Here is a 20,024-nt window from a genome sequence, read left to right as displayed (position 1 = left end):
CCCAAATTTTCTCAGGTCACCCAGCAGCAGCATCATCATCGAGCACCCTCAAGTTAGATGCAGAGTCTAACCTAGATGCCATTTCTCAGTGAGACATTTCCATTTCCCACACCAGCCATCCTTGTGGCCTCCTGAGCAAGATTACCATTTTAGTGCCAAAGGTTAAGTTATATACTTCTATAATATGGGCCAAAGCTGATATTACCATAAACCATCAACTTAGGACTCGTATGGCAGAGAGGAGGAAATTGGGGATTTTCACTCCATTAATCAAGATTCAAAACCTAGATCCCAGGGAATAAGGACAGAATTGTAACATTATTGTGCCTTTCCGTCTCCAAGCATTTCTCCAATTGTTCTAGTGAATGCAATTTCTACTGTTTTCACCATCTCAAAGAAGATAAATATCTTCTTTGATTTGTTTTATGAACATAAATAAAATGTGTTGGGAGAACAAAACCTACACTTTGACCAAGATAACCTGGGCAGGATTGTGGCTTCCTCCTCCTAAGGCAGACTTGCTTCTGTCTGCCTCGGTCCTGATGCTGCGTTGCACTTATGACAAACGGCCATGCAGTATCAATTGATAAATACCCATTTTTACATCTGTTTTTGCAAACAGTTGACAACGAGGGAGTTGATATCCATTCAGAAACCCACTGCTTACTTGTGGGTCTGGTCGTAAACAAAATGACAGGAGCAGTCTCTGCCCTCATGGATTGGGCTGATTAAAGTTGCCATCGGCTCATGGCTAGGTAAATAGGAATAGCTGTTCTACCTAATTTGAAAGCAGCAAAGGACTGTATTTCCAATGTTAGCAAACTTACAATTACAGTAATCTGCATAGAGATCATATTCTCTGCATAGCCTCCATCAGAACGGTGATGTAGGAGAGGAGACCTCTTCACACATATGCTCTTCTCACCAACATGGGCAAACGCCATCAGTCTGTTGTCAGTTGATAGTCAACCCTGTTCTCTAGCAAGAGACTGCATTCACCAACGTTCGGAAGAGGGATTCCTCTCAACCATTGTTACCTCAGCAATTTCACAAACACCAGAATCAGATTCATCATCCAATGGGGAACTCAAGCTATCCGCCTCAAGGCATTTTCTTACTGTAGCCTTTCAAGAGCCCTATAGTCTCCTTCATACTGCCATTACTCAGTTCTCGACATATGGCTGAATACCATGTCATGTATGTCTAACAATGGAACAATTATGAATGATTACCAAGCTCGAAGGTCTCCAATCAGAGGGGCAGTAGGAAAACGGGCAAGAGCTACGGATGTAATGAATGAATTACATGGAATTTTAAAGAGGAAGGCTAAAAAGGAAAGGAATTCAACTATTTCACAAACTTATCCTCCACACACACTAGCACTGCATCACAGTACCATCAACAGGGTAATTCAATGATTTGATCTTAAAATTAGGTTTTAGCAACGTACCTCAGCAAATCTTTCTTCGTGGCAGTAAACAGTAACATTTAGAGAATGCATGGCAGCTTACAGATATCATGTAAGGTGACTCTTGTTGCAATGCAAGATTTGCCCCTGCACCTGACAACAGATCTGACCCTGAGGAACAGCTAAAGGTCAGTCTAACAGAACATTCTCACATAAAAGGCCCCATCAGAGCAATGTATAGAGAATGTCATTTTCGAAGATTACACTCGTGGAATCTAAATGGAGAATCCATTCTTGATGGTGAACCTGGTCTCTGCTCAGGAAATTTGCTGCAATATTCAGAATGGCTGCAAGATCGCATTTGAAAGACACAATCAAATTCGGAATATACCAGTGTCAAATCTGCAGTAAAAGAAAAACTGCAAAATAAGATGTTGAAGATGCATTAGTCACGTGGCTTAATGAAAATCTCGGCCAAAATCCCAATCGATCGCGACATGTTTATGGAGAAGTCAAAAGCTTTTGCCAATCAGCTAGGCGTGGTAAATTTCACCTCCAGCAATGAGTGGTTTAGTCGCTTCAAGGCCTGGCATGGTGGGGTGATCCAAGAAATTTGCAGTGAGGGTAAATCTAAGACCTGTCTCACCACAAATGAGCGGAAGACTTGTAGTCCCGTAGAATTTCATGGATACAATTCGAGTCATGTTTACAACGGGCGAGACAGCCTTGTTCTTTAAATGCACCCGGGACAAAATCTACTGCATCTAAAGGCAACTGTGTACTGGTGGTAAACAACATAAGACCTTGTTTCAACTCTCATCATTGCCAACATGACTGGAACAGATGAGCTACAGCATCTATTGATAGGAAAGTCAAAAAACCCACGATGCTTTAAGAAATGTGAAACATCTAACAGTCGATTATGAGGCAGAGGCCAAAGCCTTGATGGCATCTGATATTTTTAACAAAATGAATCCAAAAACTCGATCATAACAAGACGACGCTTGGTTGGAAAATAGTCCCATTAGTCAATAACTGCTCACCACACCCTCATGTCAATGGTTTATGAGCCATTAAGTTAACGTTTCTTCCTCCAACTACCACATACCTTAATCTAGCCAATGGATCAAGGGTTTTTTCAAAACCTTAAATACCACGACCAAAAGTTTTTAAACTCATAAAATGTTGGCAGCCATCGATGCCAAAGAAGAGTTTACAGAAAACCTAATGGGGGCAATGCACAATGTAAAAAAGCTTGGACATTGGAAAAACAACAGACAATTCAAAATTGTTTTATGCGTGCTTTTTTCTGCAACCTGCATGATGATGATGATGACTTGTGAAGATTCACAGTTGACAGCAAAGATGCTGACAATCAGATTCTGTATGAGGCTCTTCGCTTGCAAAAAGAGTTCACAACCTTTGGATGTTAATGTCAGTGCACCACCGGGGCACCAGCAGATGAAGAGATCATCGCCTCAGTAAAGAAGGGTCAAGACGGCGAGGAACCTGAAACCAACGAAGAGTCCAATGACGGCAATATTCTGCACATGACGAGCAAAGAAGCAGGCGTGAAGGATTGCAGATATTTATTTCTCAATCACAGCCATCAAAAGAAATAGAAGATGCAGCAAAGTATCTGGATAAACTACAAGCGCTAACCCAAAAAGAACAAGTGTCTCATTCAAAACAATCTACTCTTAAATGTCTTTTTTAAAAATAAGTTAAGGAAAATTCACGTAAATAAATATACAGAAATTTAAAATTCTGAAATTGTGTGTCAGTGATGCTCCCCAACATGTCGTCAAAAGTGAATAGGACTGTCCTTTGTTTCAGTGACATACTCTCACTATATTGATGCAATGTTCCCTTTCTCTCCCTTCAACAGATTATCATCCTACTAGCCACTGTTCATGTGAGATTATATACTTAGATCAGCTCGGCTATTTAACTGTCGATGGCATCACCCGATCCCATTCGCAACAGACATTCACTTACATTTCCTAGCAGAGATCACTGTGTACAAAATCAGAGAAGAAACCTTGGTTGATTTTTTTTCCCTCTATCCCAGCTGTGGAATGGTGAGGCAAAGTGTTGGACTCCACTGAGACTATCTAAATCAGCACAGACCGAGGACTGAACCTAACTCTTTCCTGAGCTGTTCAATGATACCATACTGAGCCACATCATGACGCTCCTTGGAGATTTCCCTACATGGGTCTTTCCAAAAAGCAATTTTGCTTTGTTTTGAGGAACGGTCAGGCTGTTTTAGAACTTAGCTGCCCCTTAAAAGACTTGTTTGCCCTTGAAGCTCTGCTGGTGCATGTTAAAGAGCTTCAATATCTCAATCTGATCCTGTAAGTATTATTTCCCTTAAACTCGCCTAAAGGTTCACGAGTAAACCAGAGATGCACAGCAAGGTATGTTTATGGAAAGGATTTTCTGGGCAACAAATGGCATTCCCATAGCCTACTTCTGAAGTGCAATGGTCTGCTTACCCAAGGGCCTAGCATTTTTTTTAAAACAACAAATCTGCGCTACTCATTGGAGAACTTTCACCTGGTGAAAATTCATCTTCAACCAATAATTTCACGGTGTCCTCATTTCCCTCCAAAACCATTTAATCTTTGGACTAAGGTGCTAGCCTCGGCTCAGTGGTAGCACTCTCACCTGTGAGTCAGAAGGTCGTAGGTTCAAACCCTGCCCCAGGTAATTGAACACAAATCTAAGCTGGCATTTCAGTGCCGTACTGAGGGAATGCTGTACTATTGGAGGTGCTGTCTTTCGGATGAGACGTTAAACCGATACCCCGTCTACCCTTTCAGGGGAACATAAAAGACCATGGCACTATTCAAAGAGCACGAGAGCTCTCCTGGCATTCTGGCCAACATTTATCCTTCAACCAACATCACTAAAAAAAGATTACCTGGTTATTTACCTCACTGCTGTTTGTGGGATCTTGCTGTGTGCAAATTGTTGCTGTATTTCCCTACATTGCAACTGTGACTATGCTCTGAAGTGTCTGGAGATGTCCTGGGAATGTGAAAGGCACTATATAAATGCAAGTTCTTTCTCTTCCTTTTCTGAGGTGGAATGGGGTGGCTTGGGCTCACAAAGTTCTTACTCTGGACTGAGAATTCACCATATAGCCAGAAGGAATACTTTCTGGGCACCAAAGTCATCGGGCAACTACGCTATAAGTGAGAAATAAGCAGCACATTCCTGCCACCAAACTCAAAATCCAGTAAATACGTCAGCCGCAGCTACCCAACTAAGTTGATGTTGATTAAGATCAACACGCATGACTGCATACCAGTACTGACCAAACGAATGATAACATACCAGCTGTAAAAAGCAGTAGCCAAGTTTGCATTAGTTAGATTGCAAATCTAATCCCTGTGTACTTGGGGTTGAAAGAACCAGTCTCAGTCTGGTAGACAACAACTGCTAGCTGAGCCTTTGAAAACGATCTTTCTCTGGAAAAGTATTCTTATAAAATGCTAACCAATGCTCTTAGTGAGAGCCAAGAAGATCTAAATAGAGTATTTACAATCTCTATGATTGAATCTGCCTCCACCACCTCCTCGGGCAGTGCATTCCAGATCCTAACCACTCGCTGTGTAAAAATGTTTTTCCTCATGTCACTTTTGGTTCTTTTGCCAATCACCTTAAATCTATGTCCTCTGGTCCTTGACCCTTCCGCCAATGGGAACAGTTTCTCTCCATCTACTCTGTCTAGACCCTTCATGAATTTGAATACCTCTATCAAATCTCCTCTCAACCTTCTATGTGGCAAAGAGAACAACCCCAGCTTCTCCAGCCTATCCACGTAACTAAAGTCCTTCATCCCTGGAATCATTCTAGTAAATCTCTTCTGCACCCTTTCTAGGGCCTTCACATCTTTCCTGAAGTGCTGTGCCCAGAACTGGACACACTACTTCAGTTGTGGCCAAACTAGTGTTTTATAAAGGTTCATCATGACTTTCATACTTTTGTACTCTATGCCTCCATTTATAAAGCCCAGGATCCCGAATGCTTTTTTAACCACTTTCTCAACCTGCCCTGTCACCTTCAACGATTTGTGCACATATCGCCCCAGATCTCTCTGTTCCTGTACCCCTTTTAGAGTTGTGCCCTCTAGTTTATATTGCCTCTCCTCGTTCTTCCTACCGAAATGTATCACTTCGCATTTTTCTGCCTTAAATTTCATCTGCCACGTGTCCGCCCATGCCACCAGCTTGTCGATATCCTCTTGAAGTCTATCACTATCCTCCTCACTGTTCACTAACCTTGCAAGTTTTGTGTCATCTGCAAATTTTGAAATTGTGCCCTGTACACCCAAAGAAAAGCAGTGGTCCCAGCACTGACCCCTGGGGTACACCACTGTACACCTCCCTCCAGTCCGAAAAACAACCATTCACCACTACTCTCTGTTTCCTGAGCCTTAGTCAATTAGTCAATTATGTATCCATGTTGCTACTGCCCCCTTTATTCCATGGGCCGCAATCTTGATGACAAGCGTACCGTGCGGCACTTTATCAAACGCCTTTTGAAAATCCATATACACCAGATCAACTGCATTGCCCTCATCCATGCTGGCTTTCCCGAATCAATCCACCCTCGTCCAAGTGGACTGTTAATTGTGTCCCGGATTATCGTTTCTAAAAGTTTCCCCACCACTGAGGTTAAACCAACTGGCCTATAGTTGCTGGATTTATCCTTGCATCCTTTTTGAACAGGGGTGTAACATTTGCAATTCTCCAATCCTCTGGCACCACCCCCGTAACTACAGATGTTTGGAAGATTATGGCCAGTACCTCCGCAATTTCCACCCTTACTTCCCTTAGCAACCTAGGATGTATCCCATCCGGACCAGGTGACTATCTACTTTAAGTACAGCTAGCCTTTCAAGCACCACTTCTTTTATCAATTTTTAATCCATCCAGTATCTCAACTATATCTTCCTTTACTGAGACTGTGGCAGCATCTTCTTCCTTGGTAATGACAGAATGCAAAGTACTCATTTAGTATCTCAGCCATCCCCGCTGCCTCCATGAGTAGATCTCCTTTATGGTCCCTAATCGGCCCACCCCTCCTTTTTTTTTGTTCGTTCATGGGTCGTGGGCGTCGCTGGCGAGGCCAGCATTTATTGCCCATCCCTAATTGCCCTTGAGAAGGCGGTGGTGAGCTGCCTCCTCTTACTACCCATTTACTGTTTACATGCCTGTAGAAGACTTTTGGATTTCCTTTTAAGTTGGCAGCCAGTCTATTCTCATACTCTCTCTCTCTCTTTGCCCCTCTTTATTTCCTTTTTCACTTCCCCTCTGAACTTTCTATATTCTGCCTGGTTCTCACTTGCGTTATCAACCTGACATCTGTCATACACCCCTTTTGTCTGTTTCATCTTACTCACCATCTCTTTTGTCATCCAGGGAGCTCTGGCTTTAGATGCCCTACCTTTCTGCCTCGTGAGAATGTGTCTAGAGTGTACCCGAACCATCTCCTCCTTAAAGGCAGCCCACTGTTCAATTACCGTTTTGCCTGTTAATCTTTGATTCCAATTTACCCAGGCCAGATCTGTTCTTATCCCATTGAAATTGGCCCTCCTCCAATTGAGTATTTTTACTTTAGAGTGGTCCATGTTCTAATAGCAAATGTCATTCTGCAAAATAGCCCAAAATCTATTCCCAGCCATGAGAGAACTTACAGACCCTGTCCTACCAGTGCCCTCGATGATCAATTCCCTGACCAATTATATTTCTCTTTGACCAGAAGTACTTTTTTTTAAAACTACAGACCCAAGTCCAAACGTTCCATAAGGTAAAGCAGATGAAATGAACAAATTTCAGCCTTTGAAGATCATTTTCCAGCATGTGAGATGTTCTTAGCAAACCTTTCTCAAATTGCAGGCAGGTTTGCACCCTTCAAAACCGTGTGCCTTGAACAGAAACTGTTCATTGCCCGAAGTACATGATGTGAAGCACAGAACTTGAAACCCAGGGTAAGCATTTATGTAAACCAGATTTGATCTGACTCATTACACTTCTCATATTTTGAAGTCCACTGTGGAAAAAGAAATAGGGCTGGGACTTGAACTGGGAATTTCTGAAGCCACAACCCACTCAGAAGAAAACTGCAGCAGTGCCGTTTGCCAACAGGAGAGAAAGAAGAGGAGGGAGTCTGAACCCAGGTTTATAATGTACCTCAAATCACATGGCTCTCGTGAAGGTGGAGAGAAAGCTTTCTAAAAAAAAAGACAATGTCCTGAGATTTCCTCTACTGGATAAATACAGATTTGACTGTCACATACAAGGAAAATAAATCAATGAAAGAAGAAAGTCAGAGTTCCACAAACGAGCCCTGTAAATGGAAACGTATTGAAGATTGTATATACTTTACACATCTGGAAGTACTTAGCACGGATCGTAATTACTGAGAATTAACTTTTTCCTTTTAAAGGTTGTGCATTGTACTTAAAACTTCCATTTGTTTTAAATTAAAAATGGACCACACACAGGAGGGTATAAATTTTTTTTAAAATTCTTTGCATATCAGGCATGCAAATTTTACGGCTCTGTGCACTGTGATAAAACAATTTCTAAAATCTGCATGCCCACGTTTGGGCTTCTCAGAGAGAATGGACAAAAGGGAAAGCACGTGTATTTTTGGTCGCTGCTCTGGGTCTGCATGTTTTGTTATTTTATGCATTACTCCACTTCAGCCAGCAGGTGACGCCACTGAGCAATACAAGCATTCCAGTGCAGAGACTGGTTACTGCAATATACATGGAAAAAAAGGGGCGGGGGATTCAAGAGGTAAAATAATTAAGGCCGGAGGGCAGATAGATTCAGATAACCGCAAGACTGATTTATAAACATTATCTGAAGCCTAATAATCTTAACAGCCCACAATATTTTATAATTCATATTGCTTAAGCTGTCTTTTATTCCATATATATGTACCATTTAAACTGAAACTTCTAACCCACTTCTATGTAAATCATTATTTTCCACTTATTTCCATTCGCACAATAATTTAATTTTCTGCTTGACTATGGTAAAAATACACTAACTGTCTCAGCGACAGGGAATTAAAAACCTACTTAAACTGAGGGGTGAAGTATCTCCTCTGGGTGACCACATTTGTTCTGGTAAATAACCGGCACTCTTCAGCGAGGTTGCTGGCTCTCCGGGGTTATATTCTGTTTTGAAATCTTCTTGTTTCACTTTTTTCAGTGGGGTCGTTTTCATCTTTTTCATCGGTGGTGGGGAGAGAAATTGCCCCTGAACCTTTTTGGGTACAAGTGATCCTGATGGAACCTGCCTGACGGATGGAATGGTCAGGCTGAACTTGGACGATTTGCCTGGAGTGGGTGAGAAAGGTTCACTCTGCAGACCCTGCACCGGTGATTTCATACTAGTCGCTGCTGGCTTTGAGGTCATTTTGAGCCCGGGTGAGCCAGGTGATTCTAGAGGATGCACTTTCCTTTTCATAAGCTCCTTCAATGTGTCAATTGGCGAACCATTAACTGTCCATTCAGTCACCCCAAATTGCCTCAGATGTGACCTCGCGTGACTCGACAGGCCCTTGCGGTTCTCAAAATAATCACCGCAAAATTCACAACGCGTCTCTTTGCTAGGCGCTGAGTCAATTGCTGTAAATAAAAGAAAGGGGAAATTGCAATGAACATATTAAACTAAGCAGTGGAAGAAAGTGGCTCGGGTTACTATCATTCATTCCCTCCCGACACAAAGGGAAACACTCAGTTTTCACTTGCCACACCCTGGGCTTGATACAAGGCTGCATATGGAAAGTCGCAGGATATGTATTCACATCTATAATTATGGTGTATTATCTTAGTACTACAACACTGTCACCAGGCCACCATCCCAAAACTCACCTCACCTCCCCACCCCGTAAATTTCCCCCCCCCCCCCCACTTTCCCACTGAATGCATGGACATAGCAGCAGTCTTGGGCTCAATTCCACAAGCAACCTTCAGCCTAGACAATCAGTGCCAGAAAGCTACTGAACCATGGTGGGGGAGCATCACAGTGAAATCTGATCTCACCCAAAATCCAAGTACACATGCTTTCTAGCAGGAGTCAATAATCTGGAACAGGAATCCTGGATATTTTTTCCCGCCCTCCCTAATCCAGGGGTGCTAATGAAATCAACTCACTCAGCAGTCTTGGGATTAAACCTGAGTCCTTATGTTCAGTAAGGCTCAGTACAACAGGCAGTGCCTTTACCCATTAAGCACAGAGGGAGCTGAAGAAGTTGTTAACTGATTTTTCTCCCAATATCTCATTATAAATAGGCCAATAAGAGTGGGCAAGTCAATTATTCCCATGCATCAATGAATGCTGCAAGATCTTCGAGAGCTATCGGACGTGACTTGCATTCCAATTCCAACTCCCACCCCTGTTGGTGAAGTACATGCCCTCCACTCACCACCCCACCCAAGAGTACAACTGAAATTGAGAACTTGCTGTGTGCATTCTGACTCCATGACAACTCATTTGGCACTTCAATGCACCAGAATATTTAAAAACATTTCTATTCAGTTCTAATCAATTCACATCATTATGTGCTTGTTTTTCTATGACACAGCCACTACCTTCTGCACTGCTGCTTTCAGACATAAGGCAGTGCATTCTAATATTACAGATTTCTAAACAAGGTAAGCCTAGGACAGAAACAGTTGTGATAATTCACCTGGCACATTTCTCTGAAAAAGCTAGGTGAAGGCACAATAAAATATCAAAAATACTGTACTCAAAAACTGATTTTTCCTAGGGTGGATAGTGCTACATTGTGAATGCCTGATGAGAAAAGCATCACGCGACAGATTGCTCAGTCATTACCTCATATCTACCCATTACCACAAGGCACATATGATTTCTAAGTGTCAGCTTGGCTCACTGGTAGCACTCTTGGCTCTGAGTCAGAAGGTTGAAGGTTCAAGCCCCACTGCAGGGCATCAGCATATAATCTAGGCCAACACTTGAGTGCAGTACAGAGGTGCCGTCTTCCGGGTGAGACGTTAAATTGAGGCCCTCGTCTGTCTTTTCAGGTGGATGTAAAAGATCCCATGGCATCTTTTCGAAGAAGAGCAGGGAGTTCTCCCTGTATCCTAGCCAGCATTCATCAACCAGCACCACTAAAACAGATTAACTAATCTTTCATCTCTCTGCTGTATGTGGGACGTTGCTGAGCTACCCACAAAACAAAAGTGACTATACTCAAAAACAAAGGTAACTCATTGGCTATGAAGCACTTTTGGGCGTCCTGAGGACATGACAGGCACTATATAACTGCAAGTTCGTTCTCTCTCACCTGGCTGAAAGATGACCAACGTGGTCCTAACCAAGACCAACACACCTTTTGACCTTTTAGACTTGGAATTTGAACCTATAAAGCCTTGCAGGTCTTGGTTTATGAACAAATGCTTCCTGTTACTAAGCCATCAGTTCACACTGCCCCCTCAAATAATGTTGAATGTTCACATACCATTTTCCATCCATCCTTACTTTAATGTCTTCCTCTTCCCCATTCCAATTAACCCGGCCTGGTGTTCTCAGTAGGAACAGCAGAATGGTTTGGCGCACAGGCGTCCGTACAGATGCCATCAACTCTACCCCTTAGGTCAATCTGACCAGACGACCAAATATCCGTGGATTACAAAATACAGTATCTTGCCCACCTATCACTAATTAAGACCTTACACAGATTTATAGGCGATGTTGGCCAATATGTTTCTGAAGTCAGCCCATTATTAGGTCCCGAAGCCTCAGAAATCCCAGATTCCATATGCACTCCCATAGTGACTTGCTTCAGCTTTTTCTGTGTTGACAGTGAAGGGGACGTTAGAGATGTTTTCTTGTTGACTGGTGTCCCTAACTCCGATTTGAAATTACTCCTTTCCGCTTTGAGGGCAGACACTTTAGGATAGCTGTGCGGCTTCTTCACCGGCAGCATGGATGCCAAAGCGCTCTGTATCCCTTTTTTCTTAATGAATTCATTTAGAGCTTCAATCGGAGATCCTTTAGAATCCACATCCACCGCTCCAAAGTGTCTCAAGTGAGCTCGGGAATGGCTCGACAGCCCCTTCCGGGTTTCAAAGCAGGCACCACACAACCGACAGCTTATGTGTTCACTGTTTACTGCTGTGAATGAAAGAGAGAAGTTGTATTTAACACCGTTAGAACGGCACCTGTGTTACGTTCATTAGCCTCTCATACACTACATCAACCTTGCTACTCCAAATATAATCTAAGAAGCATTGTGTAGCTCTAAGCAGTAACTCAGTAACCAAACTTTACAGAATTTAGATGTTGTGGGTTTAAGTGATGATGGAAATTTAGAGCTGAAAAGTAAATATCTGACATTGTACTAAGCCAGACCGACTTGGAAGGTCCCAGGTTCATTCCTTGGTCTACGTTATCTCAATTCAGCTGGGGCAGTGGTAGTGCCAATAATTGATTTGTCTCGCTAGCTGTGGACAGAAAATTAATCAAATCAGCCAAGGATTTCATTCCTGATCACTCGTCAGGAGCTCTTGCTAGAAGATGCTTGTGCACAAATTCTGGGCGAGGATACCGGGCTCAGCTGTGACATCCATGTAGTTGCACAGTCTGCCAACTTGGGCGAGCGCTGGAGTGCTGCGAGCATGCACAAAGCCCCAGCCAGAATGTGTCGAGAGTGTTGCCACTGCATTCTTGACTCCCCACATGGCAAGCTTCCGATCCCAACAGTGTCGCTGTGGGTAAAGAGGGAGGGATAAACAACTTAACATATGCCACCCATCATTTGGTGTGCAGCAGCAGCTAAAGGCCACAAGCACACCTTCAGGTCGTCCTCTTGACTGAAGGGGGATTGAAGCGGGAAAGAAATGGAATTGAATAAAATTAAATTTAAAGAATATGCACACAAAAACCTGTGCAATGAAGTTTCACAATAGCAGCTTTTTCATCGGACTTAGTAATAAATATTGTGAGCAGTGAATCCATAATAATCACTGACTTTTTTGGGAGGTTGGGGGCGGGGGTGCAAGAGAAGAAAGGACTGACATGAGCACTGACCAGTTAGTCCTTGCTTGTTGTTATTGCAGTTGAGTGGGCAACAATTATAAAGCAGTTATATTAGTAGCATAAAGAGCACACTCCACACCTTTGAAACCAGCAAAGTATAGTGCCAAATACAGTTCAACCACTTGCAGTTCAGCCCCTCACAAAATTAAAAAGTAGCAGAAGAGGCCATGGAACTTATACAAAAAGCAGTCAAAGAATCAAGAAAAGCAGACAGCCGCCACCATTATAAAATAAAAAGCCACGAAAGTATACAGAAACACAAAGCACTGTAGACAACAGGTTCCGAAAGCACAACCATGCAAACAGCAGCATAGACAAAATGTATACAGCTAAGCAAGTGCCAGAGCAAATGTGAACAGCCATAACTTTCAAAAGCAGTTCCAATCACAAAATGCAGTCTGAAAATGAAGTAAGTTGGTGCCACTGTCAGGTTTATGCACGTTTAACACCTCTAAATATTTGGGTATTTCTGACATCATGCAAAATTACAATGGCCAGCACATGAAGTTAGCAAATGCACAGAGCAAGTTCCCATCAATTTTAATATTGAATGACGAATTTAACACAAAGCTGCTACTCAAATTCAGCCACCATTAAATGCAGACTTTAAATTTCCAAAATCACACTTATGGTCATCACTGCCCAACATCGAAAGGAAACAAGAACCTGTTGAGATAAAATCCCTTAGCAAGCTCTCTAAATAACTGCGACAGAACTAATATTCAAAAAGAAAATCAAGAAAAGAAAATGTCAAAAAGGACCATGCCACGCTGGCAGCTACAGTACAAGGACAGTGGACTCTCCACCAAGAGAGTTAAGTTTGAATACCAATCTCAACTGGATGCAAACTCCTCCCTCCAGGGGAAGGCAGTGTCAACTGGAAGAGGAATGTGAGGGGGGCAAGAGTGGCCAAGAAAGGAGCTCCTTCCCACAACATTCAAGACACAGGTAGATTCACAGAAAGCCAAGTCTGAAATGTGCAGCAACTTTGGAACATCTTCACGATATTGGTAACATCTACAAGGTAAAGAAAATCAATAGCAGATTCCATGAACATCCTATACTTATCAAAAACCATAGGATTTTAAAAATAACAGACTACTTACCTTCGGTGTACTGGTCTTTTGAATTAAGGTTATACTCCACACATCAAGAGGAAAGATTACGCAATCAAGAAATGTCTGAGACACATCTGTCTCTAAGACTTCATGCAGAATCCACATGATCCTTCCTTAATGCACAAGAAATCACCTCATTTCTCAAGTTAGTTTCAGTACTCTCAACCAGAGAGCAGCTTGGGACTATGTACACCATGGATGCTTATGGTCCATAGGAATAGGAAAATCCACAGTCTTTGCTATATTGGAATGGATCTAATAAAATATTGGAAGGCTGGAATCAAATGGGCTGAAAAGCCTTCTTCATGTGAACCTATCTTGTGAAAACCAAATATAAAGGAGTTTACTATTGCTAGAACCAGTATTTGAATAATAAAAAAGGATTAAAAACTCAAGTTTACCATAGAACACAAAACCATGCCCCATGCATCACATTAACCAATATCCTCCTCCCCAAAATATAGGTAAAACGGCTCAAATCTTCACATCTGTTTTTACAGCAGGTATGTGTTGATTTTTTATTTGTAGAACAATGGCTCTTTCACCAAAAGATGAGTAATGTACCTTTAATTATACTCCTCATACTGTGGGTAATGTCCTTGTAAAGGGCCCACTTTTGGAACAGGTACCATGCTCCTGCTAAAATCTGACACTATGTTCTCCTTGTCCATCAGAAGTTAGTTATGCCATGCCACCAGATCTTTTGCACCAATATCCTATTTCTAAAGGTACAAAGGCAAAGCGTATTGGAGCATGTATTACATTTATTGATGCAACAAACCACTGTAGTCGCATTTCTCTGCAAAGCAGACGCGTCGTGTGTCTGTAGTAGCAACAACACTCTTGATTCCAAATCATTTACTAAACTAGGGAGGGCTGTCAAGATGGACAAATTGGCCAGAGACCTACAAAAGCAGTTGGATAAAATCTGCAATTGGGCAAATCACTGGCAGATAATTGCAATGTACTACAAAATGGATGTCACAAGAATACTAAGGTTGGTATAGTAATAGTTAAAAGCGAAGTAGAAAGGGATCTGGGTCTGATGGTAAATTCAGCAGTTAACATATCAAATTACCTTCAAGTATCAATGAAAGTAAAAAGAATGCTTAACTATATAGCTAGGTCAGTTGAGTATAAGGTATAAGATGATGTCATGCTAAAACTATGCAGTGCCGTGGCCTGACTACACTTTCGTTACCAAGACATTTAAGCCATGGAGGCAGTGCAGGGAAGAGCGACAAAGCAGATCCACAGCAAGAAATGATTCATGGCAACACTGGAGAAATAGGGCTCTTTAAACTTGAAAGGAGGCAACTGAGAGGGGCCCTTATAGAAGTATACTAAGATAAGGTAAACAACCTAGATAAGGTAAATCCAGAGCACTATATCACCACATGCTAGGATACTAGAATAAAGGAGCGTAAATTAAAATTGGTGATAGGTAAGTTTAGGACAGAGAATTAAGAAGAGTTTCTTCATGCAAAGAGCGTCAACACTTGGAATAGTCTTCCAGGTAGGGTAGTGGAGGTGAAAACCTTACATACATTCAAGAGCCCGTTTCATCATGTGAATGGGAAATGTAATTTGTTTTGGATGGATGAGCTCATCTATATCTACCTTGTGATCTACTTATCTGGCAGTTTTGGGTTTCCCTATACTGTACTCTGAAGCAGACATTAGTTACAATAAGCAGTATCTGCGGAGAAGACAAGAAGGGTCCTTCAACTAAAATATTGCTTCAATTTGTCCACTGCTAGAAGCAGTGTCTGTTCTCTGTGGCTTGTAAATTAAGCCGTAAATATAGACTTGGGTCCGGGGCTACAAAAAACGATACCAGTCAGCAGCACTAAACTCAAAGCTAGGCTTTTGCCGTAATCCTAGTGCGTGGTTTGTGATTAATTTATCTTTGGACATAAGCACCGTCTAGTAACATCCGAGATACGTGCCTGATAAAGATTAGGTTGCACAGTTCTGTGAATTTTGGAAGCATTGGTGCAGCTTCCATGGTATGCATTTGGATGAGCTAGCCATTTATGTATAACAACACATGTAATCCTTGTAAGAGCAATGGTACTAAAGGAAGATAAAACCATCAACGACCATATCTCAGCAAAGCTGAAGAATAGCAAATTGGTAATGAATGCCTCTCAATGGAAATATAATTACTTTTAGTGCGGGCGCTTCTGTTTTGAATTCCTAAGAATCCAAAAAACAGTATTCGCATTTAATTAAAGTTTCCTCTTTAAGACAGATAAGACCATGATTTATTTCTCAAGAAGGCGGAGGGAGGAGGAAAAGAATGAATAAGCGTTCAAAAATGAGAGGAAACCCCAACTATGAATTTACCACAGCAATCACGATCTTCTAACTGCAGAACTTGAGCAACTATTCTGATACCAGGATTTTCATGACTGTTGCTGGGCGCCAAGGCTTTGGCAGTACACATTCAAATGAGCCAAGATGCCAGGAGTTAGCTCCTTTTTGTGGTTGAGACCAAGGACTTCATCCCAGGGATGATAACTTGAGCCCTGCCATTTTAGTTGAGGCTGGAGATAAAGCTTATCTACCTGAAGCATATTCTTTTCTGTAAGTGCAGTGTGTCTGGAGCTGGCACATTATGATACAGAGCTGTTCTATTTTTTGGTAGCTGTTTGCCAGTTTATGTCGAGTTTCTACGGCTTGCAACTCCTTTCTCCAGAAGGACTTGATTGTGGAACTATTGCACGTTCCGAAGCCAGACCTGAATCTGATATGAAACAATGGGGACTTAATGGAAGGTTGTGTAAAATACTTATGAAATGAACCACATTCGATCCCACACATCTTGTCTACTCCCATGGACAAAGGTTGCTTGTTGATGGCCTCTGTCCAATTTTCAATTTAAAATAAAATTGCTGGACTATAACTTGGTGTTGTAAAATTGTTTACAATTTTCACCCATGAGAGAAGGAAAGACTGATGTACCTCTAATGCTTTGAGAGCCATCAATGAATCTTCCTAATGCTCAGAGGATGTCAAATTTGAGACAAAGCTACTTTAGCACCAAACTTGTAAAATTAACTTCTCTCTGGCTCTGAGCTAGTTGAAATATCCTCTGTGGGATGTATATCCTCCTATTCCTCCACCTTTTCTGAGTTAGGCTCCCCAGGGCCCTCCTCAGTTCAAGCTGAAATGCTAGACTGCCCAGGGAACAGATCGCAACCAATCTACAAAATCCTGCTCAAGGAGTGCAAACCCCTGCAATGTCCGTTCCTCCATCAAGGGGCCAATGAAGCAAGTCAAAACTATGCCTGCAATGTTTTTGTGCAACATGCTCTAAGTCAAAGATTAATTCAGCTTACAAGAAAATTGTGGCAACAAGGAGTAGTATAGAGATCTGCCAAAGTGCTGTGGCTTTGTATGCAAGCTCGTTCTGTCTAATATATTTAAAAGCAGAAGCACAAAACATTCTAGCTCTCTCATGAGGTTGAGATTATACACACTTAACTTTGGGACGCGGATATACCGAGGCCTATGCACGAAAGGGACAGTCTCACAAAAACTGTAAGAAATTAAACAGGCTTTTATATTTGTTAATGAGAAATCTAGGTGAATGGCCAAGACCCATAGTGTAAAATACCACCAAGGCAGAACACCACTAGGACAAACAGTGAATCAAGAATTAGCTTGTTAAAAGCCTACAGATTTCAGAAGGGAGGGAAGGAACCCTAAGGATGATACAAAATGATGACGTCCTGGGAAAGAATCAGTGATGAATCCTGATTTCAACAGTGAGGCTGAAAATTCTTGTGGGCATCGCTACTTACCCATAATACGCAAGAGTATAATGAAGTTAAACTTCTCTGCTTCAATGCAACAAACTCTCTCCCTCTCAACAGCTGAACAAATAGAGTGAATGGTGACTAATTTATTTGGTGTCTCAATAAATTAACTCAATTCAGCCATGTTTGTAATTAATGGGGCTTGAAAAAAGTAAAAAAAATTACTACTAGAATTTTACAAATTTGATCACCGTAAAAATCTAATAGTGACCACAACTTACTGAGATTTAAAGGTGTATTGTCATCTTGGGGGGACCAAAACAGTTTCTTCGACAGTAGCTCTCCTGATGTCTGAGGAGTGTTCATCAATGATCTACCTGTTTTCCCTTGCTCTGGAGATTTACTGGACATTGGCTTTGGTAAAATGGGATGCACTTTCTTGAGTGTCGATGATCCTGTCTGAGACTGGCCCTTGGGTGGACTGTTCATGCCCAACTTTGGCGATTTAGCTGTATGTGTTGTTTCACCCTGACACTCCTCCCCGAGTGGTTTGTCAAGAGCCTCTGGTTTTAAACCAGTCATGTCCTTTGGTGTATAGCTCTGCGGTTTATCACTAGCCAAAGCTGAGGGTAAAACACTAGGTATCCCTTTTCTTTTCATCAGTTCATACAATGTACCGATGGGGGCACCACTGCTTTCCGAATCCGGCACTCCAAACTGCCTCAGGTGGAAGCGCGCGTGGCTTGACAATCCTTTACGAGTTTCAAAGCAGGTGCCACACAACTGACAGGAATTCAGCACTAAAGCAAAAAACACAAAACAAACACACAGTCAATCCTGACACAAGCGCGACGTTTTGATAGTTCTAACTTGTTCCCAACATGGTCAGTACTGTGCTTGTTGAGCCATGTCCCTGAAATATCCACGACTGACTATAAACAACTTACATTTTCTATCCTGACTTGCTGCATACAGTGGAACAGGATTCACTGCATGGGTTGAAGGAGTACGTACTCTGCGGTGACGGTAGCTACCCATAAATCATCTCAATGGAGTAAAAATAAAACAAAATGAACTTGCTTCTCAGGATATCTGCATTTACAGGACTCTTCCCTGGAATCTTGTATTCATCTGCTTCATGATCAGACAGAAGCAGTTCATCTTAGATGATGACAGCTAAAAATGCCTGACAGTCCATCCATTCAGGATTACTGGTGGCAGCATCTACAGTATATTTGTAGGCTGATCATGGAATCTCTTTTCATCTCTAAAGTTTCTGTTGAGTATTTACTAAAAATAAATTGGTGAATGTTATTTCTTAAAATTGTTTCCTGAGATAATCCTGAACCCCCCCGCCCCCCACCTCCCCTGCCAACCACTTCATATCCTAATCGAGCACAGCAAACACCCACTGCCACCACACAAACTCGCTGTGCAGCTGTTTTGTTTTAAAAGTCACTATCACATCCTTTCTCTTGCCCTATTAGTTTTCCCCACTCCCTACCTACCCCCCCACCCCTCCAAATTAGGAGCAATCTTAAGCTCTCATTATAACGCATGTACTTAAGACCTGGTACCACCCTTACTGCTGTTAAGAACGTAAGTGTAGAATGAGAAAAGGTCCTTTAGCACAGCAAGCCACTCATTTCTCAGAACATGTACAATTCATACTATCATTGACTTTATCCAACTCATTTTGTTTCCTCAAGAAAGCTTCTTTTAAGTTTTTGACTGCGTCCAAATCCTTTTCACCTTTTTCTCCAATGTTTGTATCTTTTCAGAAGATAAATGCCCAAAACAAGGCAACATGCCAAGTATGATCTCCCCAATTTTTCAGATCATTTCAAAGTCCTTTAGCTTACTCTATTAAGAATCTGCATATAGAGCAGAATAACCAATGGGACATTGTTAGCACAATATAATGGCCTTCAACATCTGCCTACGTCATAGTCAAGTCATTTACAGTTATGTTAACAGTCCACCTTTCTTATCTTAGGCATTTCTAGAAAAGATAAACATTTCAACACCCCATCTCAATATCTGGCTGTTTCCCCAGTTACTAAGCACCTGTAAATCTCCAAATATCAATCACCTCTGAGCATTCTACTTTTCTAAACAATTTTGTCTCATTGACAAGTCCAAGACATTCTACTTACGATACCTTTGTAAAGGTTACATTATTATGCACAGGAGGATTTCCAGAACTAATGCCATGGGGTTCTGTTGGCTACAGCTGCCCAAACAGAATGATTACCACTCAGAACTACTTTAAAAAAAAAGTTTAACCTCTCATTCTTCCGAGGACATCTTAGAAACACTTGCATGTTGTTAGCCTGTGGGTTTGTGCTTATGCCCATCCCATCATCGAGTTACTCATCTCAGTTCCATTTCTATAGGGGAGCACTGAGGTTGTTTGTTGCTTCCAAGAGGGTGGTGGAAGATTCCATAGGGGAAAATGAACCCGAGGCACGAGTGTGTGCATCCTCAAACTGGTTTCAGAAAAACACTGATGAACTTGCAAGCAGGTTGCCAACTTCCTAGGCTGGTGTGCGAGGCGAATGTCGCCCCACTAGTCCCATCTATCTTTACCTGTCTTCGGGTCAGATGCAGCGATGCACAATGAGCTGAGAAAACTGGCGAA

General features: G+C 41.9%; 1 protein-coding gene across 7 annotated transcripts in view; it reads right to left on the bottom strand.

Annotated features, from left to right (window-relative positions):
• The window catches only part of LOC137304504 (protein Wiz-like), an 81,436-nt gene that overhangs the window by 31,432 nt on the left and 29,980 nt on the right, over positions 1-20,024 (bottom strand). For 6 of the 7 annotated variants that reach the window (XM_067973128.1, XM_067973129.1, XM_067973131.1 and 3 more), the window contains exons 4-6: positions 17,665-18,183; positions 11,137-11,577; positions 8,511-9,062 (exon numbers count right to left, since the gene is read on the bottom strand). In XM_067973128.1, coding sequence (XP_067829229.1) covers positions 8,511-9,062; positions 11,137-11,577; positions 17,665-18,183 — 1,512 coding nt within the window. The remainder of the gene's footprint in view (positions 1-8,510; positions 9,063-11,136; positions 11,578-17,664; positions 18,184-20,024) is intronic. The other variant, XM_067973133.1, reaches the window with a different exon arrangement.

Source organism: Heptranchias perlo, chromosome 37 (genome assembly GCF_035084215.1).
Source record: "Heptranchias perlo isolate sHepPer1 chromosome 37, sHepPer1.hap1, whole genome shotgun sequence".
Taxonomy (NCBI): Eukaryota; Metazoa; Chordata; class Chondrichthyes; order Hexanchiformes; family Hexanchidae; genus Heptranchias; species Heptranchias perlo.
Note: the sequence above shows the minus strand (reverse complement) of the source record. Positions and strands in the feature narration are given on the sequence as shown.